At 38.8% G+C, this 27,581-nt stretch overlaps 1 protein-coding gene across 1 annotated transcript in view; it reads right to left on the reverse strand.

Annotated features, from left to right (window-relative positions):
- The window catches only part of FAM120C (family with sequence similarity 120 member C), a gene marked incomplete at both ends in the record, with an annotated part of 146,472 nt that overhangs the window by 47,628 nt on the left and 71,263 nt on the right, over positions 1-27,581 (reverse strand). Inside the window, 6 exons of the mRNA XM_080718525.1 lie at positions 6,440-6,689; positions 17,947-18,118; positions 18,967-19,240; positions 20,132-20,412; positions 21,079-21,155; positions 21,764-21,863. Of these exons, the coding sequence (XP_080574651.1) occupies positions 6,440-6,689; positions 17,947-18,118; positions 18,967-19,240; positions 20,132-20,412; positions 21,079-21,155; positions 21,764-21,863 (1,154 nt within the window). The remainder of the gene's footprint in view (positions 1-6,439; positions 6,690-17,946; positions 18,119-18,966; positions 19,241-20,131; positions 20,413-21,078; positions 21,156-21,763; positions 21,864-27,581) is intronic.

Here is a 27,581-nt window from a genome sequence, read left to right on the forward strand (position 1 = left end):
TCTCCACTGCAAGGTATGGCCAAGGATGCTCCTTATTTTGGTACTAAGAATTGAACCCAGGGACATACCCCCAGCCCTTTTTATTTTACTTTGAAACGGGGTATTGTTAAGTTGCTAAGAGTCTCACTAAGTTGCTGAGGCTGGCTATGAACCTGTGATTCTCCTGTCTCAGTCTCCAAGGTACTAGAATTACAGATGTGCACCACTACTCTTGACTGCTGTTGTTCTTTTGAAATTTTCTAAGCTATTCTTGCTCATTTGCTTTTACTGATGGACTTTAGGATGATTCTGTCGAGTGAATGAAAACTAGTTTACAAATATTTTCACTTTCTATTTATCACTGTTGCACATGGTTAACCCAAATGACCTAGGCAGGGAGTGAATCCAGCGTAGCTACTGTTTCCTTGCTCTGTTGTTGGGACAGGGTCTTACAATGTTGCCCAGACTGGCTTCGAACTTGTGATCCTCCTGCCTCAAAAATCTGAGTAGCTTGGATACAGGTGTGTGCCATCATGCCCAACAATTCCAACAATCCAGTGCTTCTTTTTTTTCTTTCTTTAACTGCAGTAAGTATTGAACCCAGGGGTGCTTTACAACTAAGCTATAACCCATAGCCCAGTCTTACCTGTTTTTTCTAGTACTAGAGATTGAACCCAGGGCATTCTACCAGCCCTTTTTTATTTTTTATTTTGAAATGGTCTGGCTAAGTTGCTGAGGCTGGCCTCAAACCTGTGATCCTTCTATCTCAGCCTCCCACGTACTGGAATTATAGGTATGTGCCACCACCCCCAACTTCTACTTAGTTGTCTTTAAACACAAAGGAGTTTGGAGTTGGAGAGCACCCTTTCTAGTTATATCATCTTTGTGAGTCACCGTTCCTTGAGCTTGTGTCTTCATTTATGTGTAGAGATAAATGAGATCTAATTTTCAGCACTATTATAAGAATTAGGAACATCACAGATGGAGATATGGCTTAGCCACTGCCAGCTACATAATAGGTAATTTTATAGTACCTGTTCTTGATGGTTTGCTGAGCATGGGGTTACTGATTTGTATAGAGCAATTTCACCCTGTACTGAATGACTCAAGATGCTGCCTCTTTGTGGGTCTTTCAAAAATGTAATCTTTCTGTCTTTTTCCTTGCTTTTAGGCTGAAGGATATGGTTTATCACTGTTGTCGCTAGGGCTGGTTCTAAGAGTAGCTCCTACTTTCTGTCTTACCTGCCTCACAAGCTAATGATTTGGATTTGTTATACGCTGGAAAATCAGATGACCTAACTGAGAAATGTGTTTAAGATAGATATGTTGAGAAGGAGGTTATAGGGTTCTCTTCAAAGGAAATAAGTAGATAGACTCTGTTAGACTAGCCAAAGGCAGTCCTTCTGATTTTAATTATAGCTATTCTTGGGCCATTTTAGTTATTCTCCTGTTCTTGGATATATTCAGTATAATCTGGACAACTAAATGAGTGGAAAAGTGAACTGTTATTACACAGTTTAGAAAAAATAAAACATGCAATTCCAGTGTTAATATGGGACAATGGAAGGCTGTGGCCCAGGGACACATTAGAAATTAGAAAGATTAAATCCTTATCAATTCCTTATTCTTGTGTGTGTAAATACGTGCATATTCATGATAGTGGGGATTGAACCCATAAGTACTTTAACTACTGAACTAGCCCCCCACCCCTTTTTGAAACAGGGTCTTGTAAGTAGGTGAGGTTGGCCTAAAACCTGTGATGCACCTGTCTCAGCTTCCCAAGTGCTGGCATTATAGTCGTACACCACGTGCCCAGCCTTATTCATTATTCTTACTGGAAAAACTTCATAAGTTACCAGCTTAATTGTAGATGGGGTTAGAAAATTAATATATATTGAGTATATATTATGTGGCACAGCCACTGTATGTATCATCTCCAGGCTCAAACAGCTCTGAGAAATAAGAATTATTATGTCTATTTGTTTTTTGGGGGGTTAGTACTGGGAATTGAAACCAGGGATATTCTACAGCCCCAGCCCCCTTTTTTTTTGGTGATACTGGGGGTGGAACCCAAAGGCTTTCTACCTCCGGGCTACACTCCCAGACCTATTTTATATTTTATTTGGAAACAGGGTCTCGCTAAGTTGCTGACCATTAAATAGTTGAGTCTGGCTTTGAACCTGCGCAATCCTTCTGTCTCAGCCTCCCAAGTGCAGGGATTACAAGCGTGCGCCACCATGCCCGGCCCTTTTTTTTTTGTTTTAAAATGGTCTCACTAGGCCAGGCGTGGTGGCGCACGCTTGTAATCCCAGCATTCGGGAGGCTGAGACCGGAGGATCACGGTTTGCGGACAGCCTCAGCTACTTAGTGAGGCCCTCTGCAACTCAGTGAGACCCGGCTTCAAAATAAAGAATAAAAAATAGGGCAAGAGGTGTAGCTTGGAGGTCGAATGCCCCTGGGTTCCACCCCCAGACCCACAAATAAATAAATAAATAAAATGGTCTCACTAATTTGCTGATGCTGGGCTTGAACCTACATACCTCCTGTCTCAGACTCACAAATACTGGGATTACAGGTATGCATTACTATGCCTGACTTATTATACCCATTTGTTTTGGTTTGGATCTGAAATGTCCCCAAAGGACAAGTGCTAATGGCTTGGTTCTCTGTCTGGTGTTATTGGGAGGTGGTGGGAATCCCAGGAAGTGGGGGCTAGTTGAAGTAGGGCACTTAGTGTCTCTTTCCTCTTCTGTCTGCAGGTGAGCAGCTGTGTTCTTCCAAGCCCTCCCTAGCATGATGTTCTGCCTCATCACTGGCCTAGCCTAGAAACAATGGAGCCAAATGACCATGGACTGAAACTGAAACCATGAGCCCAAACTAATCTTTCCTCCTTTAAGTTCTTCTTTTCAGCTATTACATGATGGCAATGGAAAGCTGACTAATACACCACTTATGAGAGAAAAAAAACATATTCAGAAAGACTAACGTGACTCATCCATGTTGAAAAGTGCTAGAAACAGAAAGACAATTCAAACTAAGTTCTGCCCAGTTTAAAGTCCAGGGCTCTACAGCCCTCAGGTGACTTGTAGGGCCTGACCTCTGCTTGGCACAAACACTACCTCTATATCAGCAAATACACAATGAGAAAGTGTCTTAGAAAACAGAACGCCATCCATAATTATAACTATATATAAACTACTTAGGAGTTAATTTAAATTGTAGACTTCCATAAAAAACTAATTATACTAAGACATAAAAGAAGAAACTGGAATAAAAGAGAGAGGTAAACTATGATCTTGGGATGGGAATACTTAACATTAAAATGATATCGGCTGGACATGGTGGTGTATGCTTGTAATCCCAGTACTTGGGAGAAGGATCGTAGGTTCGTGGCCAGCCTTGGCTACTTAGTGAGACCCTCTGCAACTTAGTGAGACTCTGTCTTAAAGAATAAAAAAGAGGGCTGGGGGTGTAGCTCGGAGGTAGAATGTCCCTAGGTTCAATCTCCAGTTCCACAAAAACAATAAAAATAAAATAAGATAAATAAAATAAATGATATTGATGCACCCCAACTTAATCTTCAGATTCAATTTGATGTAAAAATTCTAACAATATTTTGTGGAAACTGGAATGATTCTAAATTTTACATGGTATAAATGACTGTTTATTTAGTAGTGCTGGATGGAACCCAGAGCCATTCTACTTTTGAGCTACACCCCCAGCCCATTTTATATTCTAAGTTGCTGAAGCTGTCTTTGAACCTGTGATCCTCCTGTCTCAGCCTCCTAAGTACTCCTAAGTACTGGAGTACATGGAGCCACCATGCCCAGCTAGTATAAAGGTTTACAAGATGAAAGAACATTAATAGAATTCTGAAACAAGAAATGCTGAGTATAGCCTTGCCTTACTTGATATTAAATTATAACCCCTTAGTAATTAAAACAATGTGACATTGATGAAGGATCAAATTGGTAATGAAACAAAATAGAACCTATGAATATGTTCACATATATATGTATGTATATGTATATATATATGTGTATATATATATATATATATACACACACACACACACACACACACACACACACACACACACACGTACATATTGGTACAGTGGAAGGTAGTAAATAAGTCAATGGAGAAAAAGGGATCATTCAATAAATTCAACTGGGGAACTGGCGTATTATATACAGAAAATAAAGTTAACACCATTTTCCCAAACATGCAAAAAACAATTACCCACTTTAATTATCTCTGAAGCTGGGTGTGGTAGGGCATGCTTGCAATTCCAGTACTTGGGAAGCTGAGACAGGAAGATTGCAGGTTCATGGCCAGCTTCAGGATCTTTGTGAGGCCCTTTACAACTTAGTGAGACCCTGTTTCAAAATAAAAATAAAATAGGGCTGGGGGTATAGCTTGGAGATAGAAAGCCCCTGGGGTTCAATCCCCAGTACCACATAAGTAAATAAATAAATATCTGACATGAAAAAATTATATGATTATAAAAAATGTAGAAAAATATCTTTATGACCTAGGGATAGTGGTAACTTTGTTAAATGAGGCACCAAAGTACAAAATGGATGGATGTGACAAAACAAAAATAAATGCTTCTTAATGAGGAATAAAATATATTGATATCTGCAGATTACTTGGAAATTAATAAAAAAGGATGGGTACACAGAGAACTAGAGACAAGATACATAGATGTTTCTATGGGATAAAGCTAGTATTAGTAATATATTCATTTTAGAACCCAGGTAATTATTTTCCAGCTTTTCTGCATGTATTAAATTATAGCAATAAAAGGATAGTAAAAATGAAATACTTCTGTTAAGCAAAGTATATAATACATAAAATTTAAATGAAATTACCAACTGGAAAAGATATTTCTCACACATGAACACACACACATACATGCTAACCCATACAAATATTAAAGACAAGACAGGAGTGGTAGCACACACCTTGGGAGGCTAAGACAGGAGGAACACAGGGTTTTTGGGGGGTTTTTTAGGTACTGGTGATAGAACTCAGGGGCATTCTACCCCTGAGTGACATCCCCAGCCCTACTTTTTATTCTTTATTTTTGAAACAGGGTCTTCCTGAGTTGCAAAGGGCCTCACTAAGTAGCTGAGGCCATCCACGAATTTTGATCTTCCTGTCTTAGCCTCCTCTTACAAGTGTGCGTCACCATGCCTGGCTAGAAACACAGGTTTGAAACCAATCTCAGCAACTTAGTGAGACCCTGTTTCAAAAAATAAAATAAAATCAGGCTGGAGATGTAGCTCAGAGGTAGAATGCCTCTGGATTGAATTTCTAGTACCAACAACAACAGCAAAGATATTTGCTGTATATAGTATGAGGAACTTTTGTAATCAACAAGAAAAAAACAAATACTATAAGAGAAAGTTTACAAAATAAGTCAATAAGTGCTTCAGAAAACGAGAAAATCAAATGGCTCATAAACACAAACAACAAATGCTGGAAAGGGTGTGGAGAAGTAGGAACTCTAAAATATTGTTGGTGGGATTGAAAATTAGTGCAACCACTTTGGAAAACAGTATGGAGAATCCTCAGAAGAATGGGAATAAATCTACCATTTGATCCAGCAATACCACTTCTGAGTATCTACCCAAAAGAAAGGAAACCAAACTACCAAACTAATGCATGTGTATCTGTGTTCATAGCTGCACAATTCACCATAGCCAAACTATGGAACCAGCCAAGATGTCCATCAACAGATGAATGGATTACAAAACTGTGGGATATGTACACAATGGAATTTTACTCAGCCATAAACACACACACAATTACATCATTTTCAGAGAAATATATGGAACTGGAAGACATTATGCTAAGCAAGATTAGTCAGTCAAACAAATAAGAAATCGGATGCATTCCCTAATATGTGAAAGCTAAGGAGAAATAGGTCATAGGAGGAACTCTAGATGGAAAAGAAAATCCTATAGAGGAGCAAACAAGACAACCTAAGTGAGGGGATGGGAGCAGGGAGGAGGGAAATTCTCTAGAGCACACAATGTACTTAGACATACTAAAGTCTACCACCGAGCCAAGCATGGGAGGGAGGGGTGGGAAGGGAATGGGGTGGGAATTGGGTGGGGGCTAGGTGGTCGATGTGTGCATGTATGTCCACACAAGTTTTTTACCCTATTGTGATGTATGAATATAGTGCACCAATAAAAAATTTAAAAAAGAAATGAGGAATGAGAGACAAAAATGAAAGTAATACCAGACCTATGAAGGGCTACGCATAGACTGACAAAGGGCACGGATCATGATCTAAGCAGAGCATCCTCACAATCAGTTCCAATGTTTCCAAAGTCTAAGGCAAGCATGAAACAAAAATCTCCCCACCCTGAAATACCTTCACTTGCTTCAAAGAACTGGAAAAAGTGAAAGAAGAAGGAATGGGCAACTTCCCTACCACATGGCTTACCGGAGCACACAGCACATGAGCAGCAGATGAGTGGGGACGTTCGCTGGATTGAGCATGCTGGGAGTGTCCGACTTCATGCAAGCCAGGAAAGCCCGCATCCTCCTGTTCTTGTCCTCCACGGCTTTGCCTAGCCAGAGCTTCTTGAGGTTTGGGCAAGTCCATTCCCGAAAGGTAAGTGCAGATACCAGCTCAGGGGTTTGAGGTGACTTCCCTTTATAGGCAGACCACTCTTTAAGGATCACTGAAGGAACTGGAAAATAGAAATAGAGGAAAAAATAGGATTTGGAGAATCTAAGCATTTCTGCAGCTGGTTACAATTGCCATAATCTATCCCATTTCAACATTTTACATATTTTTGACTAATTTTTATTGTCAACAATACTAACAAGAATAGTAAGCATTTATTGGCTATTTGCTGTATGCTAAGTACTTTACATATGTTATTTCATTTAATTCTCACAAAAACCCTAAGAGGGAACTATTAGGACAACATTAAAAAAAATTGTGCTGGAGAGATTCAAAATGACAACTGCGAGACATAGCACATCTCAGTAGCTGAAACAAATTAAGTTCAACTACTGAAAAGGCAGCATCTTAATAAACAAAATAAATATAGCTCATGACCCAAAACATATCCAGGAACCACAGTAGAAGGAATCCAGTAACTCTGAACTGTGAGATCCGCTGCAAAAAAGCCCGAGCGCGTGATGGACCTGCTGCAGACGCAGCCGGCCGCTGGTGGACCCAAACCAGGAGCACTGGCATAGCAGCCCCAAGAAATTAAAAAAAAAAAAAAAAAAAAAAAAACAAGAGTTTGAAAGCAGCCATAGAGCTCCAACATCTTTGTGGGGGGGGGGCACTGGGGGTAGAACCCAGAGGCTTTCTACCTCTGGGCTATACTCCAGCCCTATTTTATATTTTATTTGGAAACAGGGTCTAAGTTCCTGAGAGCCTAAGTAGCTGAGGCTGGCTTTGAACCTGTGCAATCCTCCTGTCTCAGCCTCACAAGCACAGGGATTACAAGCATGTGCCACCACGCCCAGCAAGCGCCAACATCTTAAGTGGCGGGCTGCACCCAGAGGTGGCACCCGCAGTGGCACAGCTAGACATCCAGAGACACGGAAAGGGATCAGGTAACCGTGTGCTCCCAGAAAAGCCACGGGACCCAGTGGTACAGTGAGCTCTCCAGCGACCCAGACCAGGGCAGCCAGGAAAGAGTGTGCACCCAGATGAGCCATTGGCACCAGTGTGCACCCAGTGTGTGCCACAGGAAATGGCGGTAACCGTGTGTGCCAAGTATTCGCTGCGGGAACTGGCAGGCTAGTCCAGTTAGAAACTCCAGAGACACAGGATAGGTGCTCAAGGTGTGATACCTGCACAGGGCCACAGGAGGTCATTCCAGGACTACAATGGACACACTCTGCCCCTGAGGGTGGGAAAGCATAGGCCTGAGCTCTAGGTGAGTGCGGGGGCATGGACTACAGGCTGGAAATATACACAGAACCTGGGATTTGCACAGAACTCATTAACAGTGACTCCGATGCCCTGACACCTAAACACAAAGCTGTCAGAGGTGAGAGAGGGGCCTAAAAACTCAGAGAGTGGGTTCAGAAGTTGAAAAGAGGATACAGAGCAAATAAAAAAAAAAACATTGGAAAATACTCCAGAAGCTACCACAGTGGTCAGACATTCAGATATTATACGGACCTGCCCCATATTTGTAAATTAGTAGGACTGGTTTTTTAGTTTAGTTTTTTTTTGTTTTTTTCCTTTTATTTGGTTTTTTGTTTGGCTGTTTGTTTTACTTTGTTGTCTCATACGGTCACTAGTTCGTTTTATTTTATTTTATTTTTGTCCTTTCTCTTTCTTATTCTTCTTTTCTCTTTTGGTTGTTTTTGTTTGTTTGTCTTCAATGTATAATAGTTAGCTTTTGTATCTTGTTTTTTACTTTATTCATGTTTGTTTGCTCCTCCCCCTACTCCTTTTACAAACTTCTTCATTGTACCCTATCTACTCTCTTCTCTCAAAATTTTTTTCCTTTACTGTATCTTCTTATTTAATACTCAAGTTATTTCATATCTCCATGCTTACATATTCTACTAACTACAAGAGTCCTACTATCTAAACTTCTCCCATTCTCAACCAGATAATACTTTATTATACTTAAATTCTTCCTCAACCTAATCATATCCTCTACCATATCTGACTCCTTCACCCAGCACCCCAGCTCCTCCATCATCACCCAACCCTCACCACTGAAAAAAGTACTGGCTACCTGCTGAAACTTCTAAATTCCTACTACTAAGATTGTATTAGACATAATAATAATAAAAGGTGCCAAAATAACAGAAAAATAAGCATGAGAACCTTGAAAATATAAGATTTAGGAATAGTGAAGAAACAACAGAAATCACAAATATTGACTTACGAGAAATGTAAGAAGGAGAATTCCGAATCCTGATCTACAATATGATGAAAGACCTCAAAGTATGCATACAGGAAATGAAAGAGCAATGGAAACACTAACAAAGAATCAGAAAGAGGTCTCAAAAGAAATGAGTCAATAAATGAAATGCAGACAGCAATATAAATTATGGGAGATTAGATGAAATAAAAAATAGAATGTCATTGTTAGAAGACAGCTCATTCAAAACTGAAAGCATAGTCAACAGCATACAGAAGTCATTACAGCAACAGAACCTAAATATCCAACAACTATGGGACAATAGAAGACATCCTAACTTAAGAATAAAAGGCACTGAAGAAGGGATAGAGGTGCAGACAATGGGCATTCATAATCTCTTCAGAGAAATAATTTCAGAGAATTTTCCAAACATGTAAAGAGACTTGGACTTAACACGTCCAGGAGACATACAGAACACCATTAAGACAAGACCAAAGAAGGACCTCCCCTGTAATAATCAAAATGGGCAACATAGAGGCCAAGAAAAGAATTTTAAAAGCATTGAGAACAAAAGAATATGTGACATTTAGGGGCAAAACAATAAAAATTACCCCAGACTATACAACCCAAGTCATGAATGCCAGGAGACATTGGTATGATGTGATCCAGACGTTGGAACAAAAGGACTTCCAACCAAAACTGCTATATCCAGCAAAATTATTATTCAAACTTGATGGAGAAACAAAAGTGTTTCAAGATAAGCAGAATCTCAAAAAATTCATGAATTCAAAGCCAACACTAGAGAAAACACTTAAAGAAATGAAACATAAAGAAGAAAAAAGAAGTAAGTTACAGAACCAGAGAAGAGATGAAGTTTATCAGCAGGGCATCTAAGTAAAGAAGAAATAATATTATACCAAACAGATGTTAGAACACAAAATGACAGGAAACAAAAATCATATTTCAATAATAACTCTGAATGTCAAAGGACTTAACTCACTAATCAAAAGACATAGACTGGCGATGTGGATTAAAAAATATAATCCAAATATATGCTGTTTGCAAGAAACTCACTTTACAGACAAAGACATCCACAGATTGAAAGGAAAGGATGGAAAAAAATATATCATGCTAATGGAGATCAAAAATGGGCAGGGGTAGTGAAGTTGATATCCAACAAAACAGACTAAGCTAAAACACATGAGAAGAGAGAAAGCAGGGCACTTCCTTTTATTAAAAGGAACACTCCACCAAGAAGATATGATAGTAAATATTTATGCCCCAAATGTGGGTGCAGCCACATTTGTAAAACAAACTCTCCTGGACATCAGATCTCAAATAGACCCAAATACAATAATATTGGGAGAGGTCAACATACCTCTTACACCATTGGACCAATCTTCAGGACAAAAGATGAGTAAAGACTCTTCAGAACTAAAGAAAACTATAGACCAAATGGACCTAATAGACATACAGATAATATTTCAACCAGGAACAACAAATACACATTCTTCTCAGCAGTCCATAGAACCTTCTTAAAAATAGATCACATCCTGGGCCACAAAGCTATTCAAATTCAAAGGATGTAGTGTAATTCCCTGCATCTTTTCAGACCATAATGAAAGTAGAGATCAACACAACAGGAAACTCAAAAGAAACTATTTAAATACATGAAGAATAGCCGGGCGTGGTGGTGCACACTTGTAATCCCCACGCTTGGGAGGCAAAGACAGGAGGATCACACAGGTTCGAAGCCAGCCTCGCTGGCTTAAGAGACCCTGTTTTCAAATAAAATATAAAAATAGGTCTGGGAGTGTAGCCCAGAGGTAGAAGGGTTCCATCCCCAGTACCACCAAAAACAAAAACAAAAAGCAAAAAAATTAAAACCTGGAGATTGAACGATACACTATTGAACAAGTGGGTAAGATCAGAAATTAGGGGAAAAATTCTAGAAATAAATGAAAATAGAGAAACAACTTACCAAAATCTATGGTACACTTTGAAGGCAGTGTTAAGAGGAAAGTTTATAGCATTGAGTGCCCACATAAGAACAGAGAGTCACCACGTAACCTAATGACACAACCTAGAAAGACTGCAACAGTCTAATCCCCAAGCCAGCAGAAGACAGGAAATTATTAAAATCTGAGCAGAAATAAATGAAATAGAGGAAAAAAAAACAATTCAAAGAATCTACAAAATATAAAGCTGGTTCTTTGAAAAGATTAATAGGATTGACAAACCCCTGGCCAACTTAAACAAAAGAAAAAGAGAATCAACTCAAATTATTAAAATCAGAAATGAACAAGGAGACATCATCACAGACAGTGGGGAAATTCAAAGGATTATCAGAAACTCTTCTGAAAATTTATACTCCAATAGAATGGAAAACATGGGAGAAATCGATAGATTTCTAAGCACAGTTAACCTACATAAACTGAACCAAGAATACATAGCAAGCCTAAACCAACCAATAACAAACAAAGAAATAGAAATGGCAATAAAAATTCTTCCATCAAAGAAAAGCCCAGCCCAGATGGGTTTCCAGCTGAATTCTACAAAACCTTCAGTAAAGAACTAATACCAATACCTTACAACTTGTTCTGGGAAATTGAAAGAGATGGAATTATCCCAAATTCCTTCTACAAGGCCAGTATCACATTAATCCCCAAACCAAATAAAGATACCTCAAGAAAGGAAAATTACATACAAATATCCTTCATGAACATAGATGTAACAATTCTAAACAAAATACTAGCTATACACATTCAAAATCATAGCAAGATAATCAAACACCACACCAACTTGGTTTCATCCGAGAAAAGCAAGGCTGGTTCAACATATGCAAATCAATACATGATATTCACCACAGAAATAGAACTGAGAACAAAAACATGATCATGTCAATAGTTGCTGAAAAAGCATTTGACAAAATCCAACACCCATTTATGTTAAAAACACTGCAGAAAATTGGAATAGAAGGAATGTATTTCAACATTATTAAGGCAATATACAATAAACCCAAAGCCAACATCATATTGAATGGGGAAAAATTATAAGAATTTCCTCTAAAATCAGGAATAAGACAAGGATGCCCACTATCACCACTCTTTTTCAATATAGTCCTTGAGACTCTTGCCACAGCAATAAGACAAGAGAAGGAAATCAAAGGAATTCAAATAGGAAGAGAGGAATTAAAATTATCCTTAAGGATACAAAATCAACCTAAATAAATCAGTTGCTTTTCTATACACCAAAAATGAATCCACAATGAAAGAAGTAAAATAATTCCATTCACTATAACCTCAAAGCCAATAAAATACCTAGGAATAAAACTAACCAAAGATGTAAAAGACCTCTACAAAGAAAATTATAAAACATTAAAGGAAAAAATTGAAGAAGACCTTGGAAGATGGAAAGATCTCCCGTGTTCATGGATAGGCAGAATAAATATAATCAAAATGACCATTCTGCCAAAAGTGATCTATAGATTCAATGCAATACCCATTAAAATACCAACAACATTCTTCATAGACCTAGAAAAATCAGTCATGCATTTTATATGGAGAATGAAAAGACCCAGAATAGTCAAAGCAATCCTCAGCAATAAGAACTATGCAGGAGGCATCACAATTCCAGACTTCAAATTATGCTATAGAGTAATAGTAGTAAAAACAGCATGGTATTGGCTCAACAACAGGCATACTGACCAGTGGAACAGAATAGAAGATACAGAAACAAACCCACACACCTATAGTTAATCTTTGACAAAGGGGCCAAACTAATATGCTGGAGAAAAGACAGACTTTTCAACAAATGGTGCTGGGAGACCTGGCTATCTATTTGTAGAAAGATGGAACTAAATCCTTACCTCTCACTATGCACAGGAATCAACTTGAGATGGATCAAAGACTTAGACCAGAGACTGTGAAGTTATTAGGGAAGGGCATAGGCTCAACACTCTAACATATAGGCACAGGCAGTAACTTTCTCAACAAGACCCCCAAAGTGCAGGAAATTAAAGCAAGAATTAACAAGTGGGATGGCATCAAACTAAAAAGTTTCTTCTCATTAAAGGAAATCACCAAGAACCTAAAGAGGAAGCCTACAGAATGGGAGATCTTTACCAGCCACCACTCTGATAGAGGGCTAATATCCAGAATATACAAAAAACTCAAAAGACTCTACACTAGCAAAACAAATAACCCAATCAAGAAATGGGCCAATAAACTGAATAGACACTTCACAAAAGAAGTGATACAAATGGCCAATAGATACATGAAAAGATGTTCTACATCATTAGCCATCAGGGAGATGCAAATCAAAACTACCCTGAGATTCCATCTAACCCCAGTCAGAGTGGCAAGCATAAAGAAATCAAACAACAATTGCTGGTGAGGATGTGGGGAAAGAGGAACTCTTTTACACTGTTGGGAGTGCAAACTAGTTCAGCTGCTATGGAGATTCCTTAGAATACTAGGAATAGACCCACCATATGATCCAGCTCTACCACTCCTGGGTATTTTTCCAAAGGGGTTGAAATCAGAAAACTACAGTAACATATGCATACTCATGTTTATAGCAGCACAATTCATAATAGCCAAAATATGGAACCAATCTAGGTCTCCACCAACAGATGAATGGATTACAAAATTATGGGAAATACACACAATGGAATTCTATTCCACTATAAAAAACAAAATCATGCCATTCGCAAGAAGATGGAAAGATCTGGAGAACATTATGCTAAGTGAGATCAGCCAAGCACAAAGAGAGAAGAGACATATGTTTTCTCTAATATGCCCAAACTAGGGAGCATTGGGGATACCAGAGGGACTCCAGATAATGGAAAATCTAAGCAAAGCTAGAATGGAAGGATAGGAGAGGAAGAACGCTGAGGTTGATTAATGGAGGAGCTATATCCGAATATGTGTAAAAGTATGAATATAGCATGGTTATCCTGGACACTCATTGTTGGGAGGGGAAGAAGGAAAACCAGAGTGGGGGAGAGGGCACCAAGCACAGTCTAAATGAATACCATTTTCAATATGTTCTACATATAAATAAAATTAAGAAAAAAAGAAGAAAAACTGTAGCTGAAACAATAGAGCAGGAATCCAAAATCCAATACCTACAGGGGCTAAGCAACAAAAATTAGAGGAGTGAGCCAAATACTGTATACTTTGCATGTAATTATGCTCCTGAGTTGCTTTTATTCCTTTGATATTTAATTTTTGTTTTTTAATAGAAACAATCTAATTTATTCATTTTTTACCTAAATTTGTTTTGGTGATTCTCTGTACTGTGTTTCCAATTTCATTGATTTCTGTTATTAGTATTATTTTATATATTTTTTCATATTTACTTTGTGGCTCTAACTAGCTTTTGAGGTGAAGGCTCAACCAATTCCTGTCTAGATATCAATTTATACATATATTCTACAACACTTGATGAGTTTTAAGTATTTGGCAAGTTTTGTTGTGATTTATTTTTAAACCTAATTTGTTTAAAGGTATCCTTTTAAGTTTTCAAAGATGAGGGTTTGAGAAAACATAAAATAAAAAACACTGTGCTCATTTTGCAATGAGAGAAACCAAAGTCCAATGCTGCACAGTTCTTAAATACTTTGAAACACTTTTTTATAGTACTGGGAATTGAATCAAGAGGCATTCTACATTCCAGTCCTTTTTATTTTATTTTGTATTTTTACTTTTAATAATGGGGATTAAGCCCAGGGGTGTTCTACCTCTGAGCCATACCCCTAACCCTATTTTATTTTTTATTTGGAAACAGGGTCTCACTAAGTTTCTGAGAGTCTTGTTAAGTGGCTGAGAATAGACCTAAACTTGTGATCCTCTTGCATCAGCCTCCCAACTACTAGGATTACATGTATGTGATACCATGCCCAGCTTATTTATTTATTTATTTATTTATTTATTTATTTATGTGTGGTACTAGGTATGAGACCTAGGGGCATTCTACCTACAAGATGCACCCCCAGCCCTATTTTATTTTTCATTTTGAAAGAGGATCTCAATAAGTTGCAAGTGGTCTCATTAAGTTGCTGAGGGTGGCTGTGAACCTGGGATCCTCCTTCTTCAGCCTCCCAAGTACTAGAATTATAAGAGTGTGCCACTATGCCTGGCTTATTTTTTATTTTTCAACGGGATCTTGTTAAGTTGCCAAGGCTGGGCTCAAAACTGTGTTCCTACTTCTCAGCCTCTCAAGTACTGGGATTACAAGAGTATACCACCATGCCTGGCTTTATTTTTCATTTTTCAACAGGATCTTGTTAAGTTGCTGAGGCTGACCTCAAACTTGTGATCCTCCTTCTCAGCCTCCCAAGTACTAGGATTGCAGGGGTATGCCACTGTACCTAGCAGGTATTTTTACTAAGTAAATGCACCAATCTAGACAAGGCAAGAAGTCCAAGGGAGAATTACATGAATTTCTGGGTTCATAACAGACTACAGGACACCCCAAAAGACTTAGAGGCTCATGGAATGTCATGAGAAGAGTAAACATTGCTCGAGAAACTTTGTCTCCTATATGTGGGAAGTAATTAGTGTGTTTTTAGTTGTATGCAAGATAGTTTTATCATGTTAGGCAAAATCATAATATTGTTATTGTGTTTACCTAGAGATTAAATACAATTTAAGGAGACATAGCTGGGTTTCAAGTCGAGAAGCGGTGGACTTGTGATGGTTAATCTGGTTCCTCAACTTGATTGGACGGAGAGATACCTAGGATAAGAGACTTCAGGGTGTTTGATGAGATGACTGGCATGTGGAAAAGCAAATTGAGGTAGAAGTCTTGTCTGAATGTGGGCAGCAGTATCCACTATCCTAGGGGCCTGGATTGAGCAAAGGAGAAGGAAGCTCGATTTTTCCTGAGCAGGTGTGTCTGTTGTTGCTACTCTCCCCTGAGGGCCTTGAGTCCGGCTACTTCACTCTTCCAATGTCAACCCTTACCAATGATTTTCGAGGCCTTTCTACCATGTACCAGGGCTGAATCATTGGTTCCTTGTCTTCTGAGAATCTAGCTTTTAAAAAAAATATATATATAGTACTGGGGATTGAACCCAGAGGCATTCTACTTCCAAGCTATACCCTGCACCTGATTTTATTTTTACTTGGAAACAGGGTCTCACTAGGCTGACAAGAATCTCACTACTTGCTAAAGCTGGCTTTAAACCTGTGATTTTCCTGTCTCAGCCTTCCAAGTACTGGGATTTACAGGTGTGCGCCACCATGCCCAGGAGAATCTAGCTTCTTGAACTAAGCAGCTACTGCTTCTCCCTGGTCTGCAGAATGAAAGCAGTCATTTGGGCACTATACAACTTCTGGATGTGTAAGCCAATTTGATAAGTCTCCTTTTATAATGTGCACAATCCTGTTGGCTCTGTTCCTCTAGATAACCTTGACTAGTAAGCAAATCCATTGTATTTATGTATACTTTTGTTATTTCCACTGGTTTTTCTTCCTTAATGATACATCACAATTTCTTCTTTCATTATTTTATTTCTTTAGCCATTCTTTTAGAGTAGGTCTACTTATGAAAAGTTGTCTTCATTTTTCTTCATCTAAAAATGTCATGATTTTCCCTTCATTATTAGAGGATTTTGTTTTGTAATGAATTTTGAATTGGTAAGTCTTTTCTTTCAGTACTTGAAAATATGCTGCTTCCTATTGTCTCCTCTCTGAGATTTAATCAATGTATCATTTTGATTATTATATTTTAGGTATTAATTTATATTTGGTTTTCTCTTTTCTTTTTTGGTACTAGAGCTAGAGATTGAATCCAGGGGCATTCTACCTTGGAGCCATACTCCCAGTCCTTTTTATGTTTTATTTTGAAACAAGGCCTTTTAAGCTACTGAGAGTCTTATTAAATTGCTGAGACTGACCTTCCAGTCTGCAATCCTCCTGTTTTAGTCACCCGAATACTAGGATTACAGGTGTGGGTTCTCCCTTAAATCTTCTATTTCTTGCTTACACTTTCCATTGTTTGTCGAAACATTTTATGATGGTTGCTTTGAAATCTTTTTCATAGAATCCAAACTCTTGTCATCTTGATGTTCATTTCATCTTAGTTTCTGAACTGAAAACTTCCTAGTTTTGGATACAAAATTTTCAATTGAAACCTGAACATTCTGAGTATTATTTTAAAAGATTCTGGACCTTATTTAAATCTGGTGTTTTAGCAAGCCTTTCCTGACCTTTGTGGTGGGTGAAGGAGGACACTATCTTACTGCTGCCAGGTGGGCATGAAAGTCTCAGCTCCACCCTTGATCTTGTCTGACACCTCCACAGCAAGCCCCTCATTATAGCCTCGTAAGGCTGAGAATCTAGGCTTATCATAAAGCCTTCACTGATGGGAATGAGGGTAGACCACAGTTTTTCTGAGATGTTTGGATGGAGTACACTGGTTATTATCTAAAAATTCTGTGTTGCTAGGTTATTCCTTTTGGCCCTTTGGCTGGAAAAAGCAGGCTTTTCTTGGCCTGCAGTTATTGCCAGTTTGTTCCCCACCCAGTCTGGGACGTGTGGGGCAAAAAGGAAACCCAGGAAACTCACTACTGCATAGCCACTTCATTCCTTAGGTCTCAAAATCATTAGGCAATTTGTCTTCTCTCACTTTCTAGAGAATTTTGTGATTGTTTTATATGTGTCTTGGGGTTTTACTTGTACTTAGCAGGAAAAATAGGGAAGCTATGGCTAATCTATTCTATCTTCCAAGAAGCAGAATTAGAGCATTCTTTTAAACATACAGTGACCATGTCACTGTGTAGCTTAAAACACCTCAATGGTTTCAACTATGTACAGGGTCAAATCCCCAAACAAAATCCTTCTGAGGAGAAGAGACCATGTCAGATACACTTTTACATTCTCAAAGCCCAGCATGGTTCTTATAAGTAGTAGCCATCTTAACTGATAGATGATTGCAGAACTGGGGCTTACATTACTGTATTTCCTATACCAGTGTGCATTCTGGTGAAGATGAGTTTTCTTAAAGACTCCTCTATAGCCAAAAGTATGAGGTGCCTGCAGGGACATTTCTTGGTGTCAAACTCTGAGCCAACCGTCAAAGCTAGACCTGCACATACCTTCCACAGGTAGCCGCCGCCGGATGGCCAGGCGTTCCATTTTCCGCTGAGTCTCAGCCAGACTAAAAAGGACTCCGTACACATATTGACGAGCTGACCGGAACAGGAGAGCAGCTGGAGGCAGCTCCATGTTGCACTCATCCTCAATACATACTGGGATCTTAATCTCACCCTAAAAGGTGAAAGGCCCAAGGGAAGAGGGAAAATGAGTTTCTTCAAGGTTTGGAACAGATCTGAGAAGAACCAGGAATGTACAGCAGCCTCTGTATCCTAGACAGTAGATTTTCTCTGTATTCAGAGGTTTCAGACTAAAACGAAGTTGTAAGAAGCCCAGCTGACTGACCATCACCAATTTATAAGCTATATTCCATTTCTAAAGTATCATCTACTGCTTACTAATGGGGAGAGTCCATCTTAGACATTCTGCTGTGAGATGGATTTGTACAGTAAGACCAGAGGAAGAGAACAGCTCTGCAGAAAGTAGAGGCTGACATAAGGGATAGGGCACTTAGCCTCTTCTTAGACAGTGCCTATTCCTAGAAACCTCAGTACATTATCTACTAACAAATCTCACAATAATACTTCTCTTTCTTTTTTGTGTTACTGGGGATTGAACCTAGGGGAATTCTACCCCTGAGCTACACCCCCCAAGCCCTTTTTTTTTCCTTTTTATTTTTTTATTGGGAAACAAGGTCTCATTAAGTTGCAGAGGGTCTTGTTAAGTTACTGAGGCTGGTTTCAAACCTGTAATCCTCCTGTCTCAGCTTCCCAAGTCCTGGGATTACAGGTATATACCACCATGCCCAGTTGAATACTTCTCTTCTAGTGGCCTCATTTACTATATGATCCAAGCTCTTGCTGATCTTGCCTCATTTGAAGACCTTAATGCAATCAGGGTACCAGCATACTTGATCTCCTTTCAAATACCAATGATCAGACTTTTCTTTGGTGACTTAAAAGTCCTAGGGAATATGAAGACATGTTAAGGGCAGGGAGGCAGGTGCTGATGTGCTGTCTCACCTTGGTGAGGACATGATAGATGTATGGATACATAAGACCCCTCCGGTGTCTGTGTTCAGCAACCCGCAGGACTTCTGGAGCTACCGGTGGTAACGGTGGAATGGTGATGTCCATGTGGTTCCTTGTAGACATAGACAGCAGAGACGGGATGTGAGGCTCACTATCACCTAGGCTGCTTTCTGAAACTCCAGCATCACCAGGCTGTACCCAAGACGCTCTGTCACCATTGGGATCTTCCCATCCAGGCTGCTGCTGAAGAGTTTCTGTGATATGACTATGAAATTTAGAAAGACAATGTAGAACAGAAAAAGGAAGTTGATAAATATATCTCTACTCAAGATGTCCACTGTGACCCCAAGGAATCTCACAAACCGCCCAGAAATCCAGATGCAGGGTGAGCACTGCGCCTGATACCTTTCCGCTCAGTGGCCATCACTGCCCTCCTGGCTTCCATTCACTTCACACAAACCAAAGCAAGCAAAAGTCATGGGAAGCCAGGAGCGGCTGCGCACACCTGTATTCCCAGCCATTCAGGAGGCTGAGGCAGGAAGACCGCAAATTCAAGGCCAGCCTCGTCAGCTTAAGGAGATCCTGTCTCAAAATAAAAATAAAGAAAAAAAAAAAAACAAGGGCTGGGATGTAGTTCAGAGGTAGAATGATCCTGGGTTCAATCTCTCGTATGTTAAAAAAAAAGTCATGGGAATCACTCAGAGACTGTTATACTTTTAAGAGGCCATGTTGAGAGTTTGTTTATGTTCTAAGAAAATAATTACAACTGCAACCTCAAAACAGCTGTTTCCCAGAAATAATCTATCTAGAGGAATAATCTAAGACCAAGTGAGCTTGTACCAGAACCCTGATTTAGTTACTAAGCAATATAGCTGCCTACTCAACTGTTTCAATATTTCAACTCTATAAATAATTTTCTTTTTGTAGTCAATCTTTCCCCCTCACAAACTAAAAAATGATATACATGATACTATATAGCACAAACATACTAGGCTTCCCTAACCAATGACTAGGCTGCCTTTGATCTCAGTAGCCTAGGTGTCTGAAAATTACCATCTGCACAGGGCCAAAGGGCAATAGAACCAAGCCAAGAACACAGACATCCCATATTCCTTCTCCAGTTACCTCTCCCCGCCATGTCTCCACACATACTTACTCGGAGCTGGCTCCATTGGGTTCATCACCATCAGAGGAAGACGAGTGGGAAGAATCTGGTCCCAAAGGAGGCAAAGCTTTGGAAGTCAGGTAGTTGGGAAACTGGGCTGCAGAGGAGTCATAGGAGACAGTCCAATTGGCAAAGGGGCTGTCCTGCAACACAGGATCCTCAGAGAAAGCATGGGATTCCCCCAGAGCATGGGAGGAGAAGAGAAGAGATGAGTTGGGTCCCATTGGGAATGGTGGTGGATATTTCATTTTCTGGGGCACTTGGTGAGAAAACTAAAGGAAAAAACAGACAGAAAGCTATTTAACGTTTTATCAGGCTGTAAAGTGGTACTCTCAATGACACAGAGGATGATACCTACAGCAAAGATTGCTAGGGTAAGCCGGGCATGGTGGCGCACACTTGTAATCCCAGCACTTAGTTAGGATGCTGAGACCAAAGGATAGTGGTTCGTGGACAGCCTCAGCTACTTAGTGAGACCCTCTACAACTTAGTGAGACCCTGTTTCAAAATAAAAAATAAAAAGCAGGGCAGGAGGTATAGCTCAGAGGTTGAATGCCCTTGGATTCCATCCCCAGTACAACAACAACAACAACAACAAGATTGCTAGGGTATAAAATCCCTAATGAGAATAATGAGAACAATTCTAACAGTGACACATGAACAGAATCCACCAGAGGCAGTTGATGACCCAGTCCAGGTCTCCTAGAAACACGCACTGACATTAGCTAATGTACCTTCACAATGTCTAACGGCCACTGATCTATATGCTATCTTTACATAGACTACCATTCTCGTGCTGCAATAAGACATGGGTATATAGGCCTTGACAGTCTGATAATACTGAATCACTCTATCTTCTCAACTCAGATAATATAAATCAGGAGTTAACCTGAGCCTAATGCTAATGACTGACCTGAGGCCTCTTAAAGGATGCTTACCATTGGCTTTCCGGCAGAAATGTTGCCCATTTGATTCCGTGGAAGGGGAGGATTTCCAAGACGATTATTTCGAAAGCCTGAAGTGAAGAGAAATGTCTACATTTCAATCATTTGTAATAATTTTACCATGGCTACAGTCTGCTAACTCACCATCACATGAAGAATTATTAAGTATGGGCTGGGGATATGCCACAGCAGTAAAGCAATTGTCTAACATGCTGAGTTTGATCCCCAGCAACACAAAAAATGTACAACTTAGTGAAGAGTTTCTATGGGCCATGCCAGGCATCTTACATGAATTATTTCATTTGATAACAAACCCATTATCGTAGGTATCACAAACAATTGTGACTGGCCATGGGCACACAGCTGGTAAGCTGCAGAGGCAGAATTCAAACTCAGGGCTAACCTACCAAGTACAAGGCTATTTGACATACACCAGAACAGAAGGTTAGCAATAGGAGAAGCCCAAGCTAAGAAAAAGCTCTGTACCCAATCTATGAATGTGAGATGGTAGGTCTTGTTTTCAACATGGAAATAAAAAGGAGAATCCCAATAAAACAGGAATGACTTCTATAAAGGCATGGCCACAGGTCAGTAATTCCACAAAGACCTTGGGATTCCCAAGGGGTCAAGTCAGTTTGTCCTAAGAATGGGGCAGCTCAGGGACAGATGGAAGCCTTACCTAGGAAGGAGGGACCCACTGGCAGCGAAGAGAGTTTGGTTGTAACTGAGTAGTACTCAACTGCTTTCTTGAATCGCTCTATTTTATCTTCTGTCCTGGACTGCATATTGGAACATCACATTTTCAGAAAAAATACACAATACAAGTGTCTTTTTCCTATAACTCATCATTTGGGAGTCAAACAACAGCAGAAATCAAATAGTTAAAGAATTCTGAGAGTGTAAATTTTCACTTTGTAGACAAGATTAGGTAGGGAGAAGGCATTATGGAAGATAAAATTTGGATTGTTTTTAAAAAGTTTACTTGCAAGCTCGGTGTGGTGGTTAATGCTTATAATATCAGTACTTGGGAGGCTGAGACAGGAGAATTTCAGGTTCACAGACAGCCTCAACTACATAGTGAGGCCCTCTACAACTTAGTGAGACCCTGTTTCAAAATAAAGAATAAAAAATAGTGCTGGGGATGTAGCCCAGAGGTAGAATGTCCTGGATTTATTTACATTTTGAGTTATTCTAAAATAATCACATGATCTTTAGGAAAAATACATTAAGGATGGGGGAAATGATACTATATGATCATACAGAGGTATGTCAAGTGTTTCCTTACATAATTTTATGTTTATTTTTATTTTTCGGTACTGAGGATAGAACCCAGGGGCATTGAACCTCCGAGCTACACCCCCAATCCTATTTTTTAGTACTTTTTATTTTTGAAACAGGGTCTCACTGAGTTTCAAAGAGCCTTGATAAGTAGCTGAGACTGTCCATGAACCACGATCCTCCAGTCTCCACCTCCTGAATGCTGGGATTAAAAGGGTGCACCACCATGTCCGGCTCCTTACATTATTTTAAAATAATCTTTTGTTGACATATACTCAAGCTATCTTAATATACATATTTTCTTTAGTTGATACTATACTCAATGCAACATTTTATATCCTGCTTTTATTATAATAATCTACCTAAATAATTTAGAATGGCCACATGTTTTATCATTATGAAAGTATTATAGCCAGGTGTGGTGGTGCATACCTGTAATCCCAGTACTTGGGAGACTGAGAAAGGAGGATCACATGTTTAAGAAGAGCCTCAGCAACATAGCTAGATTCTCAGCAACTTAGTGAGACCCTCTCTCAAAATATAAAATAAAAAGATCTGGAGGTATAGCTCAGAGGCAGAACACCCCACCCCTGGGTTCAATCCCCAATACCGAAACAAAAAAGGAAAAAGTACTGCTACACACAATGATATGTATAAATCTCAATGCTAATATACTGAATAAAGAGAGACACAAAAAGAGTAGATATAAAGTTCAGATGGAAGAAAAACTACTGTTTGGCAATAGAAGTAATGTTTTCTGGGTTAGGGGTGTAGCTCAGTGATTTGCCTAGCATGTGTAAGGTCAAAGATTCCATCCCCAGCATCAAAAAAAAGTAAAACTTACTATTTATTTTATGGGGAAAGAGAAGAGCCTTTTTCATTTTTCAAGCCTTTTCTTATGTTATTAAAAACCCTCTTGAATACAATTTTACGACTTTCATAATATTCCATCAAACGCAACATAAGATATTAAAGGCATTTCAATTTTTCATTATAAAGTTCTCAATAAGCATGTGTTTTTTTGCCCTCTTGGCTTATTTCACAGGGTGAATTCTTAGGAGTGTAATTAAATAGGTCAACGGGTGTGATCATTTCCAGACTCTTGACCCATGCTACTAAATCTCTCTCCAAGGGAGATGTCTCAAGTTCTATTCACATCATCACTGCATGAAAATAACCAGTTCACAATATGGCTCTTGAGTTGGGTATTTTCTACAAAAAAACCCTACCTACTAGCTATAATAAATACTTGTTTCTCATAGAAAACGTATAATATATAATGAAAAAAGGAAAATTGTAGATGTTTATAATGTTATCTCTCAGAGATTGTGATTATTAGCACCCAGAATCTATATAGCATTGCAGGCCTCTTTATTTGCATACATGCACATGAACACAAAAATTGAGATATCCAGGTCCTCTCTCTGGCATTAAAAAGTTAACTTAGAAATAAATGAGCTGGGCGTGGTGGCGCACGCTTGTAATCCCAGCGCTTGGGAGGCTGAGACAGGAGGATCGCACGGGTTCGAAGCCAGCCTCAGCTACTTAGTGAGGCTCTCAGTGACTTAGTGAGACCCTGTTTCCAAATAAAGTATAAAATAGGTCTGGGAGTATAGCCCAGAGGTAGAAGGCCTCTGGGTTCTACCCCCAGTACCACCAAAAAAAAAAAAAAAGAAAAAGAAAAAGAAAAAGAAAAAAGAAAGAAAGAAATGAAATCACTACTTTCTCAACAAATTAAATTTGATATGTGTTTGAAAAAAGGGTCTAGAATCTACAATATATTTGTACTTTACTGACTGACAGAATGATATTTCTATGGTTGGGTAACAGTCCACTGTATCAACATTCCATTATCTCTTTATTTATGACTTCCTCATTATATTTAAGTACACACATAATAATTGAAAACAATCTTCTAAAAGATACAAACTATATACAGAGTCTTCCTTAATATCTTTATTTGTATGTGCATATGGGGATACTGGGTATTCTATCTTGAAGCTATACCCCAAGCCCTTTTTTATTTTGAAACAGTTGCTATAATATACAGTCATTACAGTAATGACAATCATCTCAGCAAACAAAGGATAGAAGTGAACTTCTTCAATGTGATAACGTGTATCTACAAAACAGCTAATATCACATGATCATTTTATGGTTTCTCTCAAGATCAGGAACAAGACAAAGATATATCTACACTCAAAATTCCTCCTCAGCATCATTTTGAAATCCTAAACAGTGCAGTAAATTGAGAGGAAAAAAGGCATGCAGGTTTGAAACAAAGAAATAAAACTGTCCCTATTCATAGACCTGATCAACTTCATGGAAAATCTAAAAAAGTCTATCAAAATTCTTAGAACTAATAACTGAGTATAGAAATGTCATGAATTATAAGGTCAAAACAAAAATCAATTATATTTCTCTATGAACAATTTCTAAAATGAACAATTAGAAATTAGAACAATGCTGGAGGATCACAAGTTGAGGGGCAGCCTAGGCAACTTAATGAGACTTGTATCAAAAGAAAAAAAAATATTTGAAGGGCTAGGAATGTAGTTCAGTGGTAGAGTGCCCCTGGGTTCAATTCCTAATACCCCCCCACACACACTAAAATTGAAGAAATCAGTATCCAATTTTAAGAGTCAATATAAAGCTACAGAAATCAAGACCATGTGCTACTGGTGAAAGGACAGAGATATAGATAAACCAAACAAAAGAGAGTCCAGAAATAGACCCAAACAATTATAACCAATTGATTTTTTACAAAAGTACAAAAGCAATTCAATAGTAATTTTAAAACACTGTGTTGAAATAACTGTATATGCATATACAAAAACAAAAGCAGTGGCAAAGGAGGAAGGTGGGGGTGGCATATGAAGGGAAACACACCAAGTGCTGTGTGCATGTATGTATTTTCAACACATTTTTTTGAGGTTCTGGGGATGGAACCCAGGGTATTCTACCTCTGAGATATACCCCCAACCCTAATTTTTTAGTCCTTTTTTTATTTTTGAAACAGGGTCTCACTGAGTTGCAAAGGGCCTCACTACATAGCTGAGGCTGTCCATGAACCATGATCTTCCCGTCTCAGCCTCCCAAATGCTGGGGTTACAAGTGTGTGCCACCATGACCGGCTGTTTTCTTCACTTTTTTGTGGTACTGGGGATTGAACCCAGAAGCATTTTACCTCCAAGCTATACCTTCAGGTCTTTGTATTTTTTTTTAAATAGGTTATCTCTAGATTGCAGAGAGTCTGTCTCATCACATTGCTGAGGCTGACCTCAACCCTGTGATCCTCCTATTTTAGCCTCCCAAATACTGGGATTACAGGCATGTACCAACATGCCTGGCTGTTTATATCACTTTGCATTTCACTATGATGTATAATTATAATATACCAGTAAAAAGATAAAAATAAAAACAAAACTCCTAACACTTTATATATAAATGAAATAAAAATACATGATCTATTCTAAATGTAAAACATACAACCATTAACTTCAAAAATAAAAGGACCAGCCAGGCATGTTGGCACATACTTGTAATTCCAATACTTGGGAGGCTGAGACAGGAGGATTGCAGGTTTTTAGACATCCTCAGCAACTTAGCAAGGCTTTTAGCAACATAGAAAGACTCTGTTTCAAATTAAAAAATAAAATGGAGCTGGGAATGTAGCTCAGAGGTAGAATGCTCCTATGCTCAATCCTCAGTATCAAAAAAAATTTAATTATTGTAGCTTTATATGGTTTGAAATCAGAAAATATATATCTTCTAGCTTTGTTCTTTTTCAAGATCGTTTTGGGTATCTAGAGTCCATATTCCATATTAGGATAGATTTTTTTTCTGAAAAATAAATATATAAATATATGATAGTTTCACCTAAAAAAATAGAAAAAAATATTCTCTGGTAAGAAAGAAAGTAAAAAGAAATATTGAAATGTTATCTTTAAGTCATCAAAAGCTTGGTATCAGACAAATGAAACTATTATGTGAGATTATCATTTTTAATTTTGGATAAATTGCTATAATACTAGATGTCAACCACTAAGCCAAGCATGGGAAGGAGGGATGGGGAGAGAATGGGGTGGGGATCGGGTGGGGGCTGACTGGGCGATGTGTGCATGTATGTCTACAAAAGTTTGTATCCCACTATGATGTATGAATACAGTGCACCAATAAAAAAAATTTAAAAGGAGGAAATTATCATGTCTGTGGTTAGGCAAGAAATTCTTAGACATGACACAAAAAGTATGATACAACCCAGGCATGGTGGCGCACACTTGTAATCCCCGTGCTTGGGAGGCGGAGACAGGAGCATCGCGATGGTTCAAAGCCAGCCTTGCTGGCTTAAGAGACCCTGTTTCCAAATAAAATATAAAATACCTCTGGGAGTGTAACCCAGAGACAGAAGGCTTTTCAGGAACCCCAGTGCCACCACCACCAAAAAAAAGTATGATCCGTTAAAGATAAAAACTGCCAGGCACAGTGGCACACACCTATATTTCTGTAATCCCAGTACTTGGGAGGCTGATACAGGATGACTGCAGGTTCAACACTAGCCTAAGCAACCTAGTTGAACTGTCAGCAACCTAATGAGACCCTCTTTCGAAATAAAAGATAAAATAGGGCTGGGGATGTAGCTTAGAGGTAGAATACCCCCTGGGTTCAATCGCCAGCACCACACACACACACACACACACACACACACACACACACACACATACACACACACACATATACATACACACACACAATAAATACTGATGAAAATTAAAAATTTTATTTTATAGAAGATGTTACTTAAAAAGCTATCAGATAAGCTACAGACTGGACAAAACACGTCCAAACAAGATGCTTGACAAAGAAATCTTATGTAGAATATACAAAGATTTCTCAAAGTCCAACAGTAAGTATATAATTTAATGTATGTGTGTGTATATGTGTTACTGGGGATTGAACCTAGGGGCATTCTGCCTCCAAGATACAACCCCAGCCCTATTTTACTTTTCATTTTGAAATAGAGTCTTGCTAAATTGCTGATGCTGGCTATGAACCTGCGATCTTCCTGTCTCAGCCTCTCAAATACTGGGATTGTAGGCATGCACCATTATGTCTAGCATATCTATCTATCTATCTATCCATCTATCTATCTACTAATTTATTTATTTGTGGTACTGGAGATTGAATGTAGGGGCAGTCTACCTCCAAGCTATACCCCC

Source organism: Muscardinus avellanarius (genome assembly GCF_963383645.1).
Source record: "Muscardinus avellanarius genome assembly, chromosome: X".
Lineage (NCBI taxonomy): Eukaryota > Metazoa > Chordata > Mammalia > Rodentia > Gliridae > Muscardinus > Muscardinus avellanarius.